At 35.9% G+C, this 25103-nt stretch overlaps 1 protein-coding gene across 2 annotated transcripts in view; it reads left to right on the top strand.

Annotated features, from left to right (window-relative positions):
- The window catches only part of EPHA3 (EPH receptor A3), a 364896-nt gene that overhangs the window by 323826 nt on the left and 15967 nt on the right, over positions 1-25103 (top strand). For both annotated transcript variants that reach the window (XM_032630294.1, XM_032630295.1), the window contains exons 14-15: positions 15760-15909; positions 17425-17618. In XM_032630294.1, the coding sequence (XP_032486185.1) occupies positions 15760-15909; positions 17425-17618 (344 nt within the window). The remainder of the gene's footprint in view (positions 1-15759; positions 15910-17424; positions 17619-25103) is intronic.

The raw sequence follows: 25103 nt of genomic DNA, 5'->3' as shown, positions 1-25103 counted from the left end.
TTTATATACAAATTCAGTATCATTTTGTAATCTGCCCTTTTTAACATGAAATATAAAATATAGAATTTTCTGGATGATGAAATTTTTTTTACAGTATTATTAAATAATGTATAGTACTCCATTTTACTCATGTACATTATTTAGCCAATGTACTATTAATTGGGTAGAATTCTAATGTTTTGCTATTATTAGCAATACTTTGATGTACATCTTGATATATATAATTCATGCCTTTCTATCATTACCTCTTCAGGCTAAATTTCTAGAAAATTGGTGACTCAAAATATGGACAAATATGTGAAGATTTTGGTACATGAATTGCTTAATTGTTTTACATATAGTTTGTTATCACTTTTCATTTTTAGTGGCAATATATAAATGAGGCCATTTCATTATACTCTCACTAGCCAAGAGAATGAGCAGTTTTTAAAAAAGACAGTCAGCTTCTGCTGCTTTCTTCTTGTTTAATTCTAAGAGTTTATTCCTGATTAAACAAACAAACAAAGAAGCAAACAAAAATTCTCATTCTTTTCAGAAGTCATCAACCTCAGTAACTCTATTAATAGCCACTAGGGTTGTCACATGGCAACTATATCTCACTTTGAGAAAGAGCTCAATATGCAAGACTGAGTTTCATGTACAAGTAAAGCCACAGTGATAGAAACACAGAAAGAAGCTCTGTGCCTCAGATATATCCCTAGCCGTGTTGATTTAGAAGTTGGAACTCTCGTAATGGCTTTTACCCTTGTTTGCATTTCCCGTTTTCAGGTGTACTCTCTAGCAGATTACCTTTGTTCATGAATCTAAGTATTTTTAGAAACTGTGTTCTGCATAAAAATGTTGCTGTCCTGGGCTTCCCTGGTGGCGCAGTGGTTGAGAGTCCGGCTGCCGATGCAGGGGACACAGGTTCGTGCCCTGGTCCGGTGTTCCTCCGCAACTGGAGAGGCCACAACAGTGAGAGGCCCACGTACCGCAAAAAAACCCAAAAAAACAAAAAAACAGCAAAAAATGTTGCTGTTCTTAGGAACACAGTTCATTAGATTAAGAGCAAGAGAAATTTAAGAAAATTGTATGCCTTGTAGCTAGTTGAATTACGTTTAGAACAGTGGCTATTGCTACACAGCTCTGAAAACTTGATAAAATTACAAAACATGGGTATCTTGATAGTGCTTTTTGTGCTCCTTCTCTGATCACCAGAAAAATTAGTCAGCCACCATTCTTCAGCAAAGCATTTTTATGACTAAATTATTACTCCAGGGGACAACATACACAACAGATGATAATATATAATATTTGTTGTCTGGAAGAGAATGTTTTTTATTCTACTCACTGCTACTCTGCATTCTAAAGATATTCTTCATAACCCTCTGCTACTATTTGAGCTATTAACACACTCCATGAAAAGTATTCTTGCTAGCATTATCCCTGTTACAAAAATCACCTTATTCAAGAAATATTTCCAGTTCTAATAGAAAGTATTTGGGGGAAAAGGCCTTTATCTGAGATATTCTATTTTTTGGTAATTCATTCAGGTTCTAATCTCTCTGTTCTTTAAATGAGCACATCCTTGTTCTCAATACTAGTCTTAATTTCTAGTGTTGGGGAGAAAGAATTTTCCTCTACCCTTCAGAGCTTCTTTTAACTGGTCTAATAATCAAATCAACATGAGACATTAACAGGAGAAAAGCAAATTTAATTTCATATGCATGGAATCTCACATATATGAGAGGGTCAAAGACAGAAAGGTAAAATGAGGTATATATGCCATCTTGAGCTAAGGAGTGGCAAAGAAGGCCTGAGGTTTCAAAGAGGAGGAAAGTAATTCACAAGTTGATAAGAAGAGTAGATGTTGGGTAATTAGATGTTTGCCCTGACATACAGATGGGCCACTCAGATGAAATTCATCTCTGGTAATCTCATTCTGGGAAAGGACCCTCCCTCGACGATTTAAATTCTTCTAGGTAGGTAAGGGAGAGGCAGAAGCTTCTCTTGAAGGAGCAGGGTCCTGATTGCCTTTGGCTCAAAAAAATTCATATGCCAAAGTGGCACGTTTTGGGGAGGTTACTTCTGAACTCTTGCACTAGGATACTCCAAGAAACAATTTCTCTTGGAGAAAGTTGAAAGATTCATTCGAATCTACATCATCTGCTCTCTGGAGACTGTATACTGTTAACTTTCGGAGCTTCATTTATACTGATTTTTACTTTGTCAGGACCAAGGGGTCCACAAGATTATTTCAACCTTAGTAGAATGATGTTGATGTGTCAAAATTCCTCTTTAGCCTTTGTGAAGTAAAAGTGCAATAGGATCTTTGCATTTATGCTTCATTCCCAGAAGATTCTTAAAAGCCACACTAACCAAACAGGCTCATTCACTACCAATAAATAGCTGATTAGAGTTCTTCAGTGTTCATCCTTGTATTTCCTTGGAACTCCTCAAAATATCTGTGGGAGTCCTGACTTCCCTCTGAGAAGCTGTAATTTGCATCTGCATTTCTAGAATAATTTAGACATTTTTGATTTAATTTCCCATAATAAGCCTTGTTTGGTACAATAATTTTATAATTTACCCTGAAATATGAGGCATGGTCATACAGTAATAGGACTTCTATTTTGTTTTTTAAACAAAGACACTGAAACAATGAAATGAGTGTTGTCATACTAAGCTGTCATTTTGGGAATGTGTACTTACTACAGGAACACTGCTATTGTCCAAAATGTTTGGGGAATTCCTCTTTCGAAATTATCTTTAAAACTAGATTGTAAATGATACTATCACTCAAAATTGTTTAGGCATATAGTATTTTGGGAAGCAGACTTGACTAAGATAAAATCTGTGGTTTCAATAAGCTTATAGTTAATAAATAAGGAAAGTAGCACATTGTTGTAAAGTCTGGGTTGTTTTCTAACCAAAAACAGATTATTCAGCTTAGACATCCGCCTTATTTATTCGAATTAGCATGCTATGATTATGGTTATTTCAGAAAAACAAGTTCACCATTTAAAATAGTGTGCCAAGGCATTTTTTTTGGATGGACACATTCTTGTTAATCTGCTTTACCAGTCACGTTACTTTAATCACACTTAACACATTTCAGAAATCAGCATTCAGTGCCTCAATTCATTATACTTTTCCGATTGCTCCTCTGAAAGTTATTGCCTTTAGATAGAGGGTAATTGCACTAAGAAATCATGAGAGACATTTGATTCAATGCCACTGAATGAATGTAGGGTGTCTGCTGTTCTCATTTTTTTTTTTTTTTTTTTTTGCGGTACGCGGGCCTCTCACTGTTGTGGCCTCTCCCGTTGCGGAGCACAGGCTCCGGACGCGTAAACTCAGCGGCCATGGCTCACGGGCCCAGCCTCTCCGCGGCATGTGGGATCTTCCCGGACCGGGGCACGAACCCGTGTCCCCTGCATCGGCAGGCGGACTCTCAACCACTGCGCCACCAGGGAAGCCCTGCTGTTCTCATTTTTAAAACACCTCTGTGGTTGACAGGCAGGGTAGAAGAGTGAAATAGAAATTATATCCACTAATTCTGTAATTAAAGATTCTTAAACTGGAGGGGACATCTGAGGAGTTGAGAAAACCCTTAGCCTTACAACTTAAAACAATGTATCAGACATTTTCTCCTGCTGCTTTTGATACTGTCTTAAGTGTACTCTGAGTTTTCCTTCCTTATATCCTCAATAGTATGCCTGAAAGGAAGGAGTCAGCTGAGATAATAATATACACTTTTATGTGATTTCCATAAGAATATTGGATAGGAAATTGGAATTTTTTTTCAATACACACTTATAGTTATTTCTCTTGATTTCTCACTACTGAGTTATACGGAAATTCCACACACTGACACTTTTTATTATACAATATTATTATGCCTCCTGTAACCTTTAGAAAATTCGACTGTACATTCATGACATGATGAGAATGAGAAAGGTGTAAAGTTTTGGTATTACTATGAAAATAGCTCAATCTTGCAGACCCCCTGAAATGCTCTTGAGGACACCAAGAAATGCTTGGATAACACTTTGAGAACCACTGTTATAGATACTTTATGAGGAAAATAACACCTTAAAAACTAAATATTTGAGTAGTTATTGAATGATATAAAATCTGACTTATGCTATAGTATTACGTGATATAACATGTTTTGAAGAAAGGTCTTGAAAGCATACCTGCGGCTGCATACCTAAGGTTGCAAACCATCATAAAAGGCCCTGGATTTTACTTGGGATGGATATGATTGGAGCATTTAGCTCTGCAAATTTAAAACATCAGAGAATTTTTGTTGTTGAGAAAAACAAACAAAAAAATGGATTACCTCTCTTTAGTTATACATCATGTGAATTTCAGAGTATAATTATGGCATGTTTCCCATTTCTTTGGACTGAACTACTGATTTGCTCTATTTTATACTATCAGAAGCATGGTATTATTGGTGAGAACTGTTTTCTACTGAATAATTTTTCAATCTTTTTCTTATGAAATTTCACTTTTAATAAGTTAACATTTTTATGTGTGTATGAATACATATATTATGTTTGTATGTTAAAATAGATGGAATCCAAAATTCCAAGATGATAGTGGTCAATTTGCTGTTTTAAACAGGATCAAGTTAAAGAAAATATAGACTTTTACCTAATTTATATGCTGTGTCATATAAAGTCAATCCTGTTCTCAAGTCCCCAAATTCATTTTAGGGGTATAATTACCACATAAACTGATCTGGGAAATTTAAGAAAACCAAATGATGTGTTCTTGGTTACATTCTTCATTATTAGTATTTTTCTTTTTATTTCTGTTATGGAGATGCATACTGAGTAATTGCCAAGTGGATTTTTATATTGAATGAAAAAAGTTCTGTCTTGTGTCACATTGCCCTATGGCCAATTAACATCTATTTAATTTTTAGAAGATAAAACCAAATGAAAAGTTATTACAGGCATTATGTGTTAAGTAATAGGAAAAAGAAATCTTATTTTACATAATAACTTATTCTATTTTTTTTCTCTGTGAGTCTGCCAAGTTGATGCCAGAAATACTACTGCTTTGTCTTATCTAATTTCATTTGCAAGACAAGAAAAAAAAAAGGGGCTAAAGCAAGTGATTAAAAGCTAAGTGGCTGAATACTCTGTTTCAGGATAACTCCACTTGAAGAATATGAATATTAGAAAACATGAGCCTTAGTTCTGTAGAATTCTCAAGGACTAAAAACTATGTATACCAAAAACTTGTGTGATATAAAAAGAGAATAATAGTATTTTGATAAGTAGTATATGTCATATGTAATTTACACATGAATGAAAAAAAGCAATAAGTAAATATCTAATCAGTGGCCTTCATATAATAATGTATTTTAAGCTTGGACACAAAATAAATAATGTCAACATTTTCTAGTCTCTTAGGATCAGTACATAGCTTCTGTCTTATGTAGCTTCACAAAGTAAACTTATATATCCCCAAATCAGAAAACTCTAGAAGATTTTATAATCTCAGTTAATGGTGCCTCAAAGTTTAATGAGGGATCAAATACTTTCTAGCCACCCATTTCAGAGAGATGGATAGCACGAACATTTCAACATGTGAAAATAATCCATCCAGATTTATGTGGAGAAAAATCACAACTATAATTTTGGAATGATACACACGAGTGAGGAGGTTCTATGTAAATATATTACACACAGTCTCTAGCAGGAACAGTTTTCTCTGCAGTGCATCATTCATTCATTCATTCATTCAACAAATATTTGAGTGCCTACAATATACTAGGCACTGTTCTAAGACCTGAGAACCCAGAGGTAAAAACAAAGCCCTGGCTCTGTGAGCTTACGTTCTAGTGTGGTATTCCACATAATAAACAAACAGGTGAAGATATAGCAAGGCAGAGAAATAAGATGCTGAATGTGGACAGTATGCGGGAGATGCTACTGTAGATAGGACGATCAGAGAGAGTTTCTCTAATAAAATGACATTAGAACAGAGAATTAGTGAGAGTGAAGGAGAAAATAATGTAAATATTGAGGTTAATAGGCCAAATTCATTTGCTTTAACTATTTTTCAATTCAATGGAATAATTTTAATAATTTCTCTTATTCCAACAGGCTCACTTTGCAAGAAGACAAGTTAAGTAGTCAGATTAATGATATAACTCAGACTTAAAAACAAGCAAATAGTGACTGGTCCAGTCTGTAGTGTTGAGCCCTGGAAGCTTAGTAAAAATCACTTACTAAAATTATTTCCAGTTGACTTGTGAATATCCCACATTTCAAATTTGTGATGACACATTGCCTGAAGCTTTTCCCATGTACCCTGAAGCCACTGACCAGCCCCAGCTGCTCTGGCACTGGGAGAGACAGCAGTCATTATTTCCCAAGCCAGTCTTACTACTTGATGCCTGGAATGGCTAATAATTTGATTCATTCCTGTCCTATGACCCTTTTTCAACTACAGTTTTACATGTCATGGTTCAGGCCCACTCCCATGATTTTTTCCCTTTCATTTGCTAGCCATTGCTCTGGAACTGCCCCCGTATTTCAAGCAATTTTTACCTAACATAGACATACAAGGAAACCATTGCCATGATGTCTAGTCAGGATTGTCTCAGCAGATATTTATGAGATCCTCAAACTATCATGTTATCTTTCCTAATTTTTCAGTTATCAATATTAATAAAACCAAGCCTACCCAAGTTATGTACTTTTTTGCTTAATTACTAGAATGAATCTAATACTTCTGTTTCATTATTTTTATTGTAAATATATCATTTTCCTGCTATATTGGATAGGTCTTTCTGACTTATTTACTTATCAATATGGCTTTTTTGGAAACTTGTGTTCAGAGTGCTAAAAATTCACTTTCAAATGAATTTCTGTAACCTTTAAAAAATAAAGTAGGAATTCAGTATATATAAAACACAAGGTTTAACACTTAAAACCTCTTTGAACTTTGAAAAGAGCTGTACCCACATTAGGCTGTATGTTTAGTCTTATCCCTAAATTTTTTCATTGTTTTTGTTTTTGTTGAAGATATACATTATACATCAGATGACCTAATTTTATATTGTATTATTTGACTCTGAAAGTAACAGAAAAGTTATTTGTATTTTATTTCCTGGATAGCCATAGAGTTACTTAGAATACAAGGTGAAGACTTAAGAAATTCTTAAGTGTCTCACGGAATGTTGAAAAATTTCAAAAGTTCAAAATATTGACTTTTGCTACCTGAGAGATCATCTGTCTCTGATCTCTTGTGGCAGTCAACATCTGCTGGAACAATTCTCTCAATGACTTTTAGATTTGAACTACTGGGAATTAGAACAGATGCTTCCCCTGGGAGTCTTCTTGGATTGCCCTTCACCTTGTTGTCTACTGTTGTCTGCAGTGAATGAAGTTTACTTCCTGACGATAGATCCTAAATCCTTTAGTCAAATGATTTATCTCTATAGTTCCACTTCTAACCTGAGAAGCCAATATTTGCCTCCAGGTTAAACACTCAATTACTCTGGGTTTACTAAGATAAACTCTCCGAAGTCCTTTGTCACTCTAACTATGACCTGGCAGAGCTCACAGGCAGGCAATGTGAAATATGGATCAGCAAAGCATTTCTTAAATCAGTAAGGAGAGATTTGTGTATATAATCAGAGAAAAATTGGGGCAGACATAAGATACTAGGGCTCAATGTCCAGAGATTTCAGCAATTACACTCCTTTTCTTTAGAACTCAAGACTTGAAGCCCCCTAACCCACAGTGAATGAGCTGACTTCAGTTAAGCACCTGAAAAATTCAGGGCTTTTAGCCAAATGTCTCATTTAAACTGTCTAAATTCATTAAGTTTAGAGAACTGAATTGCAGGATCTTCCAAGAACATGTTTACTTTGTGATTCCTATTCTAACTGCTGTTTCTGGACAAAGTGAACAAGGTTTTGTACTACTTTACTCCTGGATTAGAGTTTAGCAATTACATAATGCCTCTGCCCAGAGAATCCCTAGTATCATTACTTGTGCCCTTTTATTCTCCTTTAACTTTTCTGTAAGAATTCTATGGAAGTAAATCCAGATATTACAGCCAATAGATATGCAGTTTAGTCCAAAGTCAGGATCATCTTTGGACTAAACAAGAGCCAAAATAATTAACATTAAAAATGTCAGCATCCTTGATATTTCTGTAGGTTTAAGATAGAAAGTTGAAAGTTGAAAGAGCAAAGGTTTATACGTTAGCACAGCTGTTAGAGATAGATGAAACTGAACATAAAATCAAGTTTTATGTTTCCCATGACCCTCAGTTTATGAATGATAAGATATCTGCACAGAGAGGCTAAGAAACTTGGCAAAAAATAGATAATACAGTCAAAGCTAAGCCTAGAAATGACAACTCCTAATTCCTACTAAACTTAAGAATCCAAATGGAACGTGTGACCGTAAATCCCCCTGCACCCCCAATACTGACTGTCATAGATGTGACATCAGCACTGGGAGGAACTGGCTCTGGGTTTGGCATTGCAAATATGGGGAACAAGCATTAGCTTCTGATTCTGTTGAGTGTGAACTGGAGGTCCCTCTGCAATTGAAGTTTTAGAAACACTCCATATGCTGTGAATCTGGGCTTGCTCCAGGCAACTGGAGACGTTTCTCAAATATGTAAATATCTGGGGAGCTTACATACAGACATAGAGACCACCTTAAGTAAATGCTTCATTTAATGATCTGTTAAAATATTGTAAAAAACACATCTTCATAAATTATTTTTAGAGTAAGTATCTGGTGCTTTACTTTTCTGAACACCTAGGAGCATTTTACCAACCAAAACTTCAATTGCCAACTGATTTCAAAGGTTTAGCTCATTAATAACAGTTGTACTAGAATAGTTTTACTATGGCAAGAAGGCAGTATACCAAATGACACCACTTGTGTCATCAAATCCAAATTTTTGGATAGCTCATTGAAGGATATGTTTGGCAGTTTTTTGGAAAGCATCTAAATTTTTTAAATGCCCTCTACACATATAAACTGAAAAAGCAATTTCTGAATGTGAAAAAGAAGAAGAAAATATAAGTCAAGCAATGTTGGCTTAAATTTGTTGGGGTGGGAGGTGGGGAAGGAAGAGGAATTTTTGTGGTCCAATCAGAAGTAAAAGTATAAATAAATTCTGCAATACATTACTTGTAGGAAATTTAATGAGTCAGACTCTTGTATATTCAATTTATTTTATTTTGATAGTCTCAGATCTACAGATGCTCAGCTTGAAGGCAGAGAGAGTTATTGTGAAGTGTGACTAAATTAAAATTTATGGGCCCCAGCTTCTTCTTTCACCCTTATTTCAGAGCCAAATTGAGCCCTCTAGGTCTCTTATCCAATGTCTCACTATGTCAATGATATTTATGTTTTGTAGCCTTAGATAGCATTTTCTCTTGTAGGAAAAGCCTATTTCTTACCAAAAATTTTGGTTATTGATGCTTCCATCTAACAAAGAAATTGATGCTTAATTTAAGTTTTCCTAGCAATAGAAAATGATCCCTGTTTCAAAAAAATTAAAGGGAGAAAGCAAGAGAAAAAGAAGAAAAGAAAAGAAAACAAAAAATAGAGGGAAAAATCTCAAAGAGGTGCTATTATATTTACCAAAATCCACATATCAGAAGATGAGCTCTAATGAACTTGGCCCTTTTTTAGACTAGAACAGGAATGAAAATATCCATGGAAAGTGTGCTAATGGTTAAAAGAAAGAAAGAAAGAAAGAATTCCACTTAGTCTACATAAAATCCAGTTAAATCTTGGACCTCTTTGAATCATTTTCCCTTGCTGATCAGGATTTGTCACAAACAATCTAAAGCAGTAGTTCTCGAACAGGGATGACTTTGCTCCCTAGGGGATATTTGATATTGTCTGGAGATATTTTGGCTGTCACAATTGGAAGGATGCTGATGTAATCTAGTGGGTAGAGGCCAGTGATGCTAGTAAACATACTGCAATACACAGGACAGCCCCTACAGCAAAGAATTAATCTGGTGTAAAATGTCAATAGAGCTACTATATAGAGACCTTGTTCTAAAGTTACCCAACATGTATAAAGAATGTGGAAAGAATGAGAGAGTGGGGATCAAATATCTCTCTCAGGTACTTATAATTTCTCCTGTCCACACTGGACTGCAAGTTGCAGGGGATAATGTGGAATACATTGCCATTTGTGAAAAATTATGCAACAGACTAGCCATCTGCCAACAAGTCTCCTAGAATGTTGAACTTCAGGCTAGCAAACATAATGTAACAAACAGTACACCTTTTTATTCTTGTTAAAGTTTATTCTCATTTGCTTTTGATATAATACTTGAAAGTTACCGTTCGTTTCCACTCAAAGATTTAAATATTAAACGTGATCACTTTACTTTTGATATTTTGATTGCGTTTATTAAAATGTCATGGGTGTAAACTCATGAATAGGCATTCACCTCGCAGATAAATATGTCACATATTTTCAGCCAGCATGTGAGTATTACTTATGCATAATTATTTTTATGTTTTAACATTTTACTTAGCTTCATCCTACAAAGGAATGGAGTAATATTCATGTGCATAGCTTAAAAATATTTATTAAATTTTTGGTGGTATTCAACCTCTCATAGCCTTATGATTTCAAATGATAGTTTGGGCACACTTATTTTATTTATGGCAATGTATAGGACAAAAGCTACTACTCGAATTTATTTTACTAGTTTTGAATATAAAGAATTTGAAACTACAATGTTGAATTTAAAGAGTCTGTGATAATAGGTGCACTCACCCTGCCTCAAACTCTATAATAATATTATGAGCTTGGAATCTCTCCTGTAGTTTGATTTCGAATTAAGCGTGTACTACGAATATGTTGGTTTATTTTTCTCTCATTTGAACCAGAGTGACTGGTTGTTTACTGATCATGGAAAAAGTAAAATAAATTATAAAACTCTTCTTACTCTGATGTATTTTTAGCAATGAATGATAAATTTGAATAATACTTTGTAGTTGGCAATGAGCTTTCCCTTATATCTTCATTTAATAAATTCTTTACATGAATAGTAACAGTGTGCTATTTGAAGGGAATTGGAATGGAAGAAAGGGCAAAAGGTTTATTGAGTACTCTATTAAAGATTAGACACTTTATTTGTTGCTTTATGTATATTATAAATCTATTGCCGATGACAAAAAAAAATTCCTAAATAATAATGAATAATCCTTAGTCATCTTTATTCTCTTCCTCATCCAGTGATGGATGGTGCCATTTACAAGATGGCTGGCTAGGGGCAGTAGGAGGGTCTTGAATATGATTGTCACTTCATTCCCAGAGCAAAACCAATCAGTCTAAAACACCCGGAAGCAGATAATGAAAGTCATCTAATGAGAAAGCTAAATGTTCCAGGGTTAAAATTCTAGGGTTAAAAGCTAATTACCTAGGGATTCCAATAACAGTATTGAGTAAAGGCAAACAATACTTGTTCATTTACACTTTCTTCTAAATAATGAGTTCAAATTAACCCCAGTTGTTCATTTAGAATGCGTTGTATGGATATCATATGGGGAAATATAAATTAAAAGCTTTCTTCTTGTAATTAAAATAAATATATTTACTTTTAAGTATATGAACTCACTAAACAGTGACCTGGAACAGAGCCCAGCCACTAAGAAAAAGACTAAAACACTAGAAAGTTGATCAATGGAAATTTCTAGGTAAGGAAACATTTAATTTTGCAAACTGGCTTAGTTGTTGAGCTGGTTGAATGCCACTTATTCATTCATTATGTGTTCAGAATAACATGTTTGGAATAAAATGGGGAAAAAAATCAAAATCTCCCCCTTCCTTATGCTTTCCTATAAGGGCAGCAACTCAAGCTTTGATGCATTGAGGAGCCAGAGGGAAGCTTAGATTAAAAACCTGAATGAGATGAATGGATGAAGGTAGGTGTGGCACATATATACAATGGAGTATTAGCCATAAAAAGGAACGAAATTGAGTTATTTGTAGTGAGGTGGATGGGCCTAGAGTCTGTCATACAGAGTGAAGTAAGTCAGAAAGAGAAAAACAAATACTGTATGCTAACACATATATATGGAATCTAAGAAAAAAAAAAAGATCATGAAGAACCTAGGGGCAAGACAGGAATAAAGACACAGACCTACTAGAGAATGGACTTGAAGATATGGGGAGGGAGAAGGGTAAGCTGTGACAAAGCGAGAGAGTGGCATGGACTCTGCCACTGTGTGCGTTTGAAACAATGTTTTAACAAGATTTACACAGCAAATAGACAGCATTTGATGGGAAAATGGTTCTGGAAATAATTTGCTTGAATCTGTAACCATGTGCTTCATTAGAAAACACACTGCACGGGTCTTAGTCAAGAATTGAAAGAGTGAAGCTCCCGCTAAAGAGATGGGTGTGGCTACGGCATCAGAGGTCCCTCCAATGGCATTTATGTCTGTATGCAGAACCACCAGTGAAGAGATTCTTTCCAAGCTCCTTCGACATAGGTGTAGCTATGTTCTTCCTAAAAACAAATTAAAAAAAAAACCCTTTTCAGTATTTCACTATTTTTAGACATTTTATTAAAATATGCTCAGGGCTTCCCTGGTAGCGCAGTGGTTGAGAGTCCGCCTGCCGATGCAGGGGACATGGGTTCGTGGCCCGGCCTGGGAAGATCCCACATGCCGCGGAGCGGCCGGGCCCGTGGGCCATGGCCGCTGAGAGCCTGCGCGTCCGGAGCCTGTGCTCCGCAACGGGAGGGGCCACAGCAGTGAGAGGCCCGCGTACCACAAAAAAAAAAAAAAAAAAAAAAAAAAATATGTTCAGTGTCAAGGCTGTCCTCTCTGGAAAACAGGGGTAAAGCACTGAAGATGAAACAACTTTAGCATGTACCATTGTAATCCTGGTTGAAGTAAAACACAGAAAATGGGCTTATTGTTCATGGTTGTCATCAATCTATTGGTTTTGTTTTTTTTCCTAATATCTGTATTTTAATTTCAAGGAATCTTGATAAGGTGACACGTATCTGTGCCTTATATTTACTAAATAGATGCAAAATTTTCAACATGGAAAGGACTTTCTTCCTTTATCTCTCTCTCTCTCTCTCTCTCTCTTTCTTTCTTTCTTTCAGTGCCATTTTTATGCTTTTAGTAATTTGTTTCTGGGCAAAGGAAAGGAAATGGCAAAGTGTCTGTAGCAGAGATAAGACATTCAGCTGAGATTTTACAGTATCATCTTTTCTTTGCCCCATGAGTACAATTTGTTTGACTTCTGTTAATTCTCAGAGTTCTTTAAAAGGGAAAGAATGTGTACGCAATGATTCCATTTGGCATCCTGAATAGATTTATAATAGTTAAATGTCACATGTGTAGTTCTGTTTTTATCACAATTATGGGGTAGTATTTGAAATACTGATTCCTTAAAACCCAAATCTGGACTCTGCAGGTACAATTAAGTTAATTTTTTTTTAATATTATTATTATTATTAACATTGAATGTGTTGGTAGAGAAAGGGCAATATTAGGCTAGGAAAAAGACTCTCCAAATTTAAATATGAAAAAGTATCTTTTAAATTTTTGTTGAAAAAATATACAAACTATAAAGAAGAGAATGAATGAGTGAGTGTAAGTGAGAGAGAAAAGAAAGGGGCAACTTCTAAGACCATATGCCCTCTCATCTCCATAGAGTTTTCTATTCCGTTTTTCTGGTTCTGGACAATCTTTACTCCAGTGCACGTTGAGCTCTGTAGTGTTTCCCACCAACTCCCAAAACCCTATTGGTCTAGCTCCCATCTCTCCAACCTGATTTTACTGCACTGGTATAAATCATGGATGACCCTTAGGTTGCTATCTTCTCAAGAAGGCTGTGCTCAGTCCTCCTTTTTGTGCCCACTTCTCTACAGTTTCGTGCATCCTTCAAAACCCAGTGTAAGCCCTTTAAAGATCTCCTGGCAGTACTCTTTCTGAAGAGCTCACTTGTGTGAAAACATCGAAGAAAAGTGTCAAGTTTACTGAGATAGTTCCAATCACATATACCACTCTCCTCTATGGGATAACACTTGCTCAATGTACCCGTGATTAAATCCCAATTCGACCTTTTCCCATCCTCTCCTACTGCATGCCTCCACACTCTCTGTAGTATCATCACACTGGAAACCGTTTTTCCAGAACATATATTTTCCTCCTCTGTGCTTTGATTTATGCTATTTCCCTCAGAGTATGGGAGTATTAAGCTGATGTTTCTTGAGGCTTTACTGTGTGCCAGGAACTACGCTAGAGATTTTACTGAAATTTGTCATTTAGCCTCACAACAGTGCTATGAACCAGCACTGTTACTTTCCCAAATAACAGATGTGGAAATTCAGGCATGATAAGGTTTAATAATTTACCTCCCAAATTGCCAATCCATTTCTCTAAAGCAATATATTGTCACCCTTGAACATTACTTAAGGACCAGTGAAGTGCTATGAGGTACAATGTCAATAGAACACATTTTGATGAATATGGCATAAAATTTTGATGATGTGAATTCTTTGGAACATCCCTCCCTTTTTTTGTTGTATCAAAAATTGATGTACCTTATAAGGCTCAATTCATATGTGACCTCCTCAGTTTCTCTAGTGAGAATCTCGGCTCCATGCTCTGCGGCACAGCAGTCTCCACTACTATCTTCCTACTCAATGTAGGCAGGGTCTGCAATTCTAAAAAGCCCCAGCATTACCCGGAGCTTGTTAGAAATGCAGACCCTGCCTACATTCTGGAACTACTGAATCAGAATTTCCATTTTAATCAGAGTGAGCCCAAGGTGATTCATATGCATTGTACAGTTTGAGAAGCAAAGTGTTAAATACTTATTTCCTTCTGCATTTAGTTATTTCCAGCAACTAATTATCATTCCTATTTGCTTGATATTTCTCAAACAGAAGGACCAGTGTGTTATTTATATTTGTCTCACCCAAAGTGACTAGCATAATACTTCCCATATGGTTGCTACTCAGCACATCTTTATTAAATGTATTTATTAAACTGAGAACAAATTCTATGGAAGTTATACCTTTATATCTCCCATAACTCATAGAAGCAATATTCTCCTCTAGACTATACATTTTCAGAATGTAATTATTATATCTTTCTAGCTCATATGGTGCTTACCTAGTACATGGAGGGTACTTCAGTGGTTAATGATGGAGTGAGGCACTGAGTAAATTAATTAAGATGATTGATTAATGTATGTGAAGAGAGGTTTTTTAGATGTATAATTTTATTTTGAATTTATTTAATTAAAAAATACCTTTAAGAACTTAGGAGTATCAAGGAGTGGTGTAAGTTCCTTACAAATATTAACTTAATTCACATTCTGCTCTAAGGTAGTTTGTTCATGCATAAATGTATGTTAAATCAATAAAGGTTGATTTGGGATACCTCATTCAATTCTAATATATAGCATATCTATTTCAAGTTGTTTTGCTACAGATGTCTGATAAATGTGCCATAATTGACATAAAATGCCAACATTTTAGCAATTTTCAAATGTTTTTTTCCTTTCATCATTTCAAAATCTTCCCAAATTGATTGAGAAAATATTTCAGTAAATAGTATGCCACTCACTCCTTGGTATTAAAATAGAAGAATATCAAGATATATCAGAAGAAACCCGCATTCCATTTCAGAAAAGAAATACCCTGACAAATTCAGTCAGATTTCAGATGGTAACGTATATTATATGTTTTAGTCATTGATCATGTATGTATATATGATTTTATATTGCAAGGGAGGGAAGATCCCAATCCGGTGGACATCACCAGAAGCTATAGCCTACCGTAAATTCACATCAGCCAGTGACGTATGGAGTTATGGGATTGTTCTCTGGGAGGTGATGTCCTATGGAGAGAGACCATACTGGGAGATGTCCAATCAGGATGTAAGTATTTGTAGTCTATGAGTTATGGGTTCGGATTAAGAGATCAAGCTGTGCAAGGAAGTGGAGCATAATGAAACCAGGTGGCTCCCTGTTTGTGACATTGAAACAGAATACTTAGAAGAAATGAAATTGCTTCCAAATCTTGTAAAGATATCAAATGAGTTGCTCTGAAGGATTTACATTTTTCCCTCAAGCCCGGGTTTAGAAATGAGACAAAGTGAAGACATTTGTAATAAAATTTTATAAAATAAGTGACTGACAAGATAGCCAATAGATATCAGGGAATGTTTGAAGTATTTTTGCTACAAAATTGTTTCAATGTAACATTAGTAAGATACACATGTCTGCCATCCTTTGTAGACTTAATTAATGCATCTGGGCCAACGTTTTGTTTACTTAAATATAGTATTTCCCAAAGTCAGACAAAACAACCAATCACTAGCATGTTGTTTCTCATAGTGTATTAAACTTGCACATGAATTTAGTTATACAAATTGAAGTCTCTGGATAGAGAAAATAATCTTTAACTTTCTATTACAACTCAAAAGGATTTTTGTTTTTATAAGTCATGTTTTGCTAATGCTTAGTGAAAGGATGCTATTGGCATGTGAGATCAGCACTTGGAGATGTTTTTTTATGCTTAGCCAGAAGCTGTGAGCATGATCTCAAAGACACATAAGAAGGAAAGCTGAGATGCTTTTAGTCATTTCCTACTCACCACATATAAAATTGTTTTTAATGTATTTGGATATAAAAACCTTTCTGAACTTCTTCAAACAAGCCATGTTTTATAATGGTACTGGGAAAATCAGACTCTCTTTACCACATCTCTATTTTCCAAATTCTTTCTGTATCAGAGGATCTCAAAATGTGGTCTCTGGACCAGCAGCTTTATCATGGCCTGGGAATTTGTAGGAATGCAAATTATCAGGCCTTTCCCCAGAGCTATGGAATCAGCGGTTAGTTATCTGCATATTCATAAGTCCTCCAGATGATTCTGATACACAGTAGAGTTTGAAAATCATGACTTTACATGATTTAAAAGTGTGAATGGACTAATAGTCAGTTAGCTGTGCAGCACGTGGGCTTTTACCAAAGGAACTTACTACGATTTGAGAGGTACCATTTGAACTGTGATATAACTAAAATCTGTGATAATTTTTTCTGCATTCATTCATTCATGTATAGTTTCCATAGAAATCTGTATTACCAAATAATAATTTCTTTATAAATTACTGAATTTCCTATATCATAGAACATTTCTTTTTATTTTAATCTGGAAAGTTACTTTATAAACTTTTCTTTCCTAAATCTACTTTCTCTGCCTCAATCTTCCTTTATATAATATTTTCAGACATGAATAATATTTATTTAATAAGCTGCTATCCTTTTAAGAAATTTAAAATGAACACTTTTTCACTTAACTTTGAAATAGTCATATAAGTGTGACCTGCCCATGAAGAAGTAAAAGAAATTCCAACTCTTAAGTCTCTGGAAACTTTGCTTCTCACACAGGTAATTAAAGCTGTGGATGAGGGTTATCGACTGCCGCCCCCCATGGACTGCCCAGCTGCGTTATATCAGCTGATGCTGGACTGCTGGCAGAAAGACAGAAACAACAGACCCAAGTTTGAGCAGATTGTCAGCATTCTGGACAAGCTTATCCGGAACCCAGGCAGTCTGAAGATCATCACCAGTGCGGCAGCAAGGTGACACATTTGATTTTGCATCTTGCACTCACTCTGAAATGAATGTATTTTCTATCTCCAAGATGTTAATTTGTTTCTTCCACTTCCCCAGCTGCATACTTTGGTACTTATATTCCTCAAGATTAGAGAGACGTGTTTTCTTTTCCTTTTTAAACTTTCAGGAGGAAATTTCATGCTACTTAATGATAATGATAAAATTCTGGATTTTTTAACTTCCTTCTTGACCAGAAGCATGTATACATTCAGGCTTGAGTATTTGGACAATAGAAACCCTGGACACATAGCTCCTTTTCACTCTCTCCTATTTAAACAAAACAAAACAAAAAAAAGGAAATCTCCTGGAGTGGTGGGGAATTCTAGCAAAGTCCTGATTTATTCCTCATTTAAAATAAAGTTTCAAAAATAATAACAATGCCTCCAAACCGTTGCACTGGCTAGGGAAATGCAATTTTCCCTGACTTAATTAAAAAAAAATTGCTTAACCCATATCGTGTGCCAATTACTTTGTTAGACACTGTGAAGGATAAAACTAAGACTAAAGTAATGTCAGTGTTCCTGGACAGCCATACAAATGTCAACACATCATAGCCATAAGGCAACGCTGAATGCACAATGTCCATTAGACTTTATGCGTAATTCTCCGTGGTAAGACTCATTGAGTTGTCTTAATGGTTTTGAGAAATGTCAATTATATTCTCATTGTACACATAGTGAAAAAGAGTGCTTTTACATTTTGATGATGTGTGCTCTTAAAGGAAAATTACAGAGTTTTAGTAAAGGAACTACACCTACTATGCACAAAACTCCACAGTATTAAGTGATATGTATACATACTACATAATGATGATTTACAGTGACTCATGTGTAAAAGATGTAATATAATCCCTTATAGGAGTTTTCTTTTCTTGTTTCTTTTATACACATCTGTTGGTTTTACTGACAATTATCAAGAGTTGTGACTTTCAAATTGGTAGAGCACTTGCTAATGCACTTATAATAGAGTATATAATTTTTCTACCTTAATAGGAACAATTATACTGAGCATACATGATCCAGTTTTTACATTACATTTGAATAAGATGAATAAAGAAAATTTGAATCAAAGTCTTAATATCAGTATATAAGAATCATAGATTATTTGTTGGAAATAACTTTTAGGGGGGGTCACTAATATTGAACTTAGTAATATATATTCAGTAGGTAAAACTATTGATAACTTATCCTGCAAGGATGAATCTCTGTCCTAAATTTCAGAGACAGACTGTACAGGCTTTTTTTGGAAATCCACCTGACAGTTTAACAACCAACAGGATAACAAACTTGCCCTTCCTGGGACATATGGTCCTCATTTTGCACCCTGAAGCCATTTCTTTTGATCTTTACTCAATAGCAATCGTAGCAAAAAAGAACATCTTTTCAATTCTTTCCATATCATAAAAGAGCATTCAAAGCACTTCCATAGGATCAATATCAATATAAAGACTAACTCATGTAATATGATCAAGAGATATTTAAATCCAATTCTATGTGGGAAAATTCTTAATATCAGATCATATTATGTGAGGATATACCCTCGTATTAAAATTTTTTTCCATTCACTATTCCATTCTTATTGAAGTACATTGAATATTTTTATCCTAATATGTATTTTTTAATACCTTAATATATCCCCTGTATTTTGTCACAAAGCATGCAATTTTAGGGAAACTATTTTTCTAAGAAGTGCCACCCATCTTAATTCATTAAATATAAAAGTTTTAGAAATTGTGTTTATATATTTACTTATTGCCATTAAAATACACAGTGGGCGGGCTTCCCTGGTGGCGCAGTGGTTGAGAGTCCGCCTGCCGATGCGGGGGACGCGGGTTCGTGCCCCGGTCGGGGAAGATCCCACATGCCGCGGAGCGGCTGGGCCCGTGAGCCATGGCCGCTGAGCCTGCGCGTCCGGAGCCTGTTCTCCTCAACGGGAGAGGTCACAACAGTGAGAGGCCCGCGTACCGCAAAAAAAAAAAAAAAAAAAAAAAAATACACAGTGGGCAGATTGTGCTATTATAAATTTATTTACAACAACCTCAAATTACCATGCAACAATCTCAAGAGATCTTATTTTTCTTTAGAAAATTTGCTTTCCCACTTTTGACAACGATTATTCTATTCTTTTTCATAACTGATTAAACTCATTCCCTTTCCCCTTTAATTTTCCAGTGATGCCCTTGCCACATGCTTTATTGAGAAAATACAAGCCATCAGATGGGAAATTCCAGCAGCAAAACAAAAACAAACTGGCGCCTGCACCCATCCATCTTGTTCTTTTTTCCTCTAATTACAAGAGAGGAAAGTTCTTCTTACCTCGAATTAGAAGAGAGGAAGTGTCCTTTCAATGTCAGAGGCAAATCCTTTCTCTCTCCCTCTCTCTATCCCCTGCATACCCAGGCTCTTTCTCTCTCTCCTGCATATGCAGGCTCTTTATTTCTGCAAGATCATTGCCATAAAAATATGTTCTATTATTACGTTGTTTCTCAAATTTCCCTAATACAAGAATCATCAGGAGAACTTATTAAATGCACAAATGTCAAAGTCTAACCCAAGCTACTAATTTGGAATCTGCAGGAAAGGGAAATGGAATTTGGACATTTGATAAGAACTCAAGGGGATTTTTATCATCAAGGAAATTTAGAAGATGTTATTTGTCAACATCACCTCTGCTAGCCCCACATCTCTGCCAACTACTTCCTTATTTTTTTATCACCCTTCACAGCCAAACTTCTCCAGTAAGAGTCTCACACACATCTCAAAACTTAGCATTCAAATTTTATCTTTTTATTTTCTCCTGATTGCCTCATCCTTCCACTGCCTTCCAAATTTGGTTGAATACACCAGCACCTATTCATTTACCCATTCAGGATTATAGCCAGTCTTAGTACCTCATTCTTGCTCTCCACACTTTGACCCAGGTGATCACTGGGTCAACATGATCCATTTCTCTCCCTTTTCACTACAAACATTCTCTCCTATGACTTTTTCTGCTTCTGATCTAGACCACTGCAGTAGCCTCCTGATGTGTCCTCTGCGTCCATTCTTGTCCCACGCCAAGCATCTTGTCACAGAGCCTTCAGAATTTTCCTATCAATATATATACATTGATAAATTATATATTGTATTGATAAATACATGTATTTATCAATACATATGAGGACATAGTGTATTGATAAATATACGTATTGATATATATATGTATTGATATGTATTGTATTGATATATGTATTGATATATATGTATTGATAAATTATATATTGATAAAAATATATTGATAAATTATATACATATAATATATACATATAATATAATTTCAGTCACCTCTTTATAACCAATTTTGAATTTCCATTATACTTAGGAAAAAAATCTGCATTCATTTTGATTGTTTAAATAGCCCTGCTCCTCCAATGTCATTTCTTTTATTCAAATAGTCATTTCTTCATTTTTTCAACAACTATTTATTATATGCTAAGCTACTATGTGCTAGTCATGTGCAGACGCTGGAGTACAGTGATGAAGACAAATATGGTCCCTACCATCCTGGAGCTTACATTATGGAAGATGTACAGTAGATAATAGACAAGCACAGATTATAGGAAGGAAATAAATAAAAGGTTGTGATAGATTATTAAAGGGTGGTTGAGGAAAAAGCCCTCTGAGGAGGTGATGTTTGAGCTGAGAACTAAAAAAAGGAAAAGAGCCAGATTTTTTCTTTTCTTTTCTTTTCTTTTGGCTGTGCTACGCAGCATGTGGGATCTTATATCCCCGACCAGGGATTGAACCTGTGTTGGGACCACTGAGTCTTAACCACTGGACCACCAGGGAAGTCCAAGCCAGATTTATAAAGAACCATCTCCTCCATAAAAATATTTTTAGAAAAAGGATCTTGGCACAGGAAAAAGAATCTGCAGATGAGTCTGGAGAGTTCTAGGAAGTGGCAGAGGGACAACAACATAACCGAAGAGCAGTAGGGAAAGGAAGAGTGTGTCACAAGAAGGCAAACAGAAGCCAGAACACTTGAGGCTACCCAGGTCATGGTGAAAACTTTGGAATTTTTTGAAATGCATGAGGAACCCATTAAGACATTTAAAGCAGAGATGTGACACTATTTGATTTACGCAACTGCTTTGCTGGGGGAGAGGAATTTCCACCTTTCAACCTGTGCTACTTTCACTTAAATAGTACTCTAGCCTCAGTGACCAACCTCAAGTTCCTTCAGAAAGTCAAAGCATTTCATACATGAGGACAGTAGCACACGCTGTTCTCTTTGTCTTAAGATTCTTCTTTGCATTCATCTTCCCTTAGAAAGCAGCTTCTACATCTTGTCTTAATTGAGGCATTCTCTGGCAACATGATTTAAAGGTCAACACCATTATTCTTTCATGGGCCACTATGTCCTCGTTTTTCATCATAATTTTAATCCAGTTGTGTGCATTTTCTTTCTATGTATCCATTCCTCCAATTAACTCAGCCCTGTGAGATCAGATGCCATGCTGCCTTTGTATTACCATGTTGATACTGGAAATTCAATACATATCTGTTAAGCACATAAATACATATTTACTAGAATAATAATAAATTTCCATTTCAACAGAGATACAATTTTTAGAAAAATATTCTAGTTTTATTCCTATTCATTATACAGATTTCTGCAGACATTAGTCATAATGGTAAAAGCTTAAAATTTTCTCCTAAGCAAATCTCATGTTTCCCTTTCTGTCAACTCAACTCCAGAAACAGTCTCCTCAACACACTTGGAGACTGTCTCAATCTGAGTCTGTGGATGGCACCAAGGATTCAAATTTCTCAATGACTTAGTTATTTAGATCAATATATAGAATTATGCCTATAAAGTCCTTTAGGAAAAACAATATCATTCTATTATTTTTTATAGGGATGTTGTTTTCCAGAATCTGCCTGTGTCTAGTTAGTTTTATGGCAAATTTTATTTCATATACTGTTACAGAAATCTTTCTATAATGCATTATTTTACTCTTCAGCCTTCCTTAGAGTTGATGATTCATAACAGAAACATTTCCAAAGAATCTTACAGTGAGAGTGTCTTTGTGAATATCACTGCTGAAAGTGGGGAAGGTGTTTAAGCAGGTGGTCACGGTGTACCAGATTCAAAACTTACTTGTATGTTGCAAGAAGTGGTAAGAAGGGAAGGGAAGTTATATTAAATTTTATGCTATGTTTGTTTTCTGGTAATTGATTTATTTTCCTAAAAGTAGAGTAATTGGAGGAGACATGAATAAATTTGAAGTTTTGACTATATGAATATGAAGATACAAATGTTTGTTTAGCAGTTACTTTGTGTGAGGCATTATACTAGGCCCTGTGGTGCTTATACAGGTAAAGAGACACAGCCTTCAACTGCAACAGCTTGCCTTTGAAAATAGGAGGAAAAGAAAAGTTCGGAAATACTATATAATTGACCCTTGAACAACATGGGTTTGAATTGTATGGGTCCACTTATACACAGATACCTTTGAATGGAAAATACTACACTAATACAGGGTTTGTGGTTGGTTGAATCTGAGGATGCCGAGGAACCTCAGATAAGAGATAAGAATGGGGAGGGCCAACTATAAATTAACCCCTGTGTTGTTCAAAGTCAACTGTAATATCCCTCAGAATATGTAATTATTAGAGCAAGAAGACAAGGTTTTAGGAATCATGAAGGAAGGATGAGTTTACTTTTAGCTGTCAGATTATCAGGCAGTTGCAGAGAAGTGACTTTTGGTTGATGGATGAAATTTCTACCAGCAGATAACAAGATAAGATCATACCAGGCTAGGGGAACACTGTACAAAAAAGTAAAACACACAAAAACTTAGGATACTTCCATTTACATTGCATAATACATTTCTGCTATAATACAGCGTAAGAAAGGAAATTATGAGAAAAGAACCTGATAGATGATTTCACCAGGTAATGGAAGATTTAATGTCATCTCTAGAAATCTGGACTTTTGTCCGTGAGGAAAAGAAAAGCCATTGAAGATGCTTAAATGATATATTACATTGTGCCTGTGGAATAGTTCACTGCATCTATACCTAGAATAGCTGGAGGGGAATAGTTCATGATAAGGAGTAGGGAGGTGATTTCAGTAGTCTTGGGAAGGACTTATGCTAGGGTAGAGCAGAGAAAATAAAAAGAAAAGGTGTAAATTCAAAAAGTTGTAATGGGCTTCCCTGGTGGCGCAGTGGTTGGGAGTCTGCCTGCCGATGCAGGGGACACGGGTTCGTGCCCCGGTCTGGGAGGATCCCGCGTGCTGCGGAGCGGCTGGGCTCGTGGGCCGTGGCCACTGGGCCTGTGCGTCCGGAGCCTGTGCTTCGCGGCGGGGGAGGCCACAGCAGTGAGAGGCCCGCATACCGCAAAAAAAAAAAAAAAAAAAAAAAAGTTGTAATGAAGTATTATAAGACATGGTGACTGGTGAGATGTGCAGAGTGACAGAGAAAGTATCAGAGAGTACTTCCAGTTGAACAAGGGGGACTCTGAGAACAGTGCTCCCACTGACAGAGGTAGGAAGGGCAGAAGGAAGAACAGCTCTGTGAGGCAAATGAGCATTTCGGACATAATGGGAGTGAGTCCTACAAGAAATTGGAAATTTACATCTCAAACTGGGGGAGAGATTAAAGCTAGGAATCCAATTTGGAGCCTTCTCTCTGCAAACATAATTTTTAAAAAACACCATTAGAAATGTATTTAGAAGGTACAAATCTTGGTCTAGTCATGCTGATTTTCACCACAAATATCGATATATCCATCTGTATTCTCCTAATAATAATTTAATTTCTAGTTAAAGCTCTCATATCCCATGGATTATAGGGAGACTTTAATCAGTGAAGAGTGGAGGGCATTTGTCCACATAGGTTGACACTGAGACACACACCCCTCCCCCAATCTCCCAGACTGAACTTTTGAACTTCTCCTTGCTGCTTCTGTGCTGCCCTGTGGCCGGGAGTGTTTCTGAAGCATCTAAATGCCTCAGTCCCTTAGTGCAGAAGTCATGACCTCAAAAATCTACAAGAGCTAAGAAGCTGATTGAAATGAGTGAATGCTTCTACAGTGTGTAACAGGGTGTGGTGGTAGCTTATGGAGAGTTCAAGCTCCTTATAAGGGGACTACAGAGCCAGTCAAGCCAGTAGGTGGCAATCCTAGAAGGAAAAATATATACAACATTAATTATTATCTCAGAACAATAATCCACTGCATACACTTCCACCCAGAGAGAAAGAAAGTGGTCTGTTTAGAGCTTTGGAGAACGGTACCAATTACAGAGCAGAAGAATATGAAATGGTAGGTAGAAACAGGAACAGCCAGAGTTAGGAATGAGACTTCAACCATTACAGAAACCACAGCCCAAGGAATTTTCCAAAACTAGATAGAATGAACTGTATTATCAAAAGGTGCAAAAGCGTAGGCAAAAAAAGACAACTGAGG

Source organism: Phocoena sinus, chromosome 4 (assembly GCF_008692025.1).
Source record: "Phocoena sinus isolate mPhoSin1 chromosome 4, mPhoSin1.pri, whole genome shotgun sequence".
NCBI classification, from domain to species: domain Eukaryota; kingdom Metazoa; phylum Chordata; class Mammalia; order Artiodactyla; family Phocoenidae; genus Phocoena; species Phocoena sinus.
Note: the sequence above shows the minus strand (reverse complement) of the source record. Positions and strands in the feature narration are given on the sequence as shown.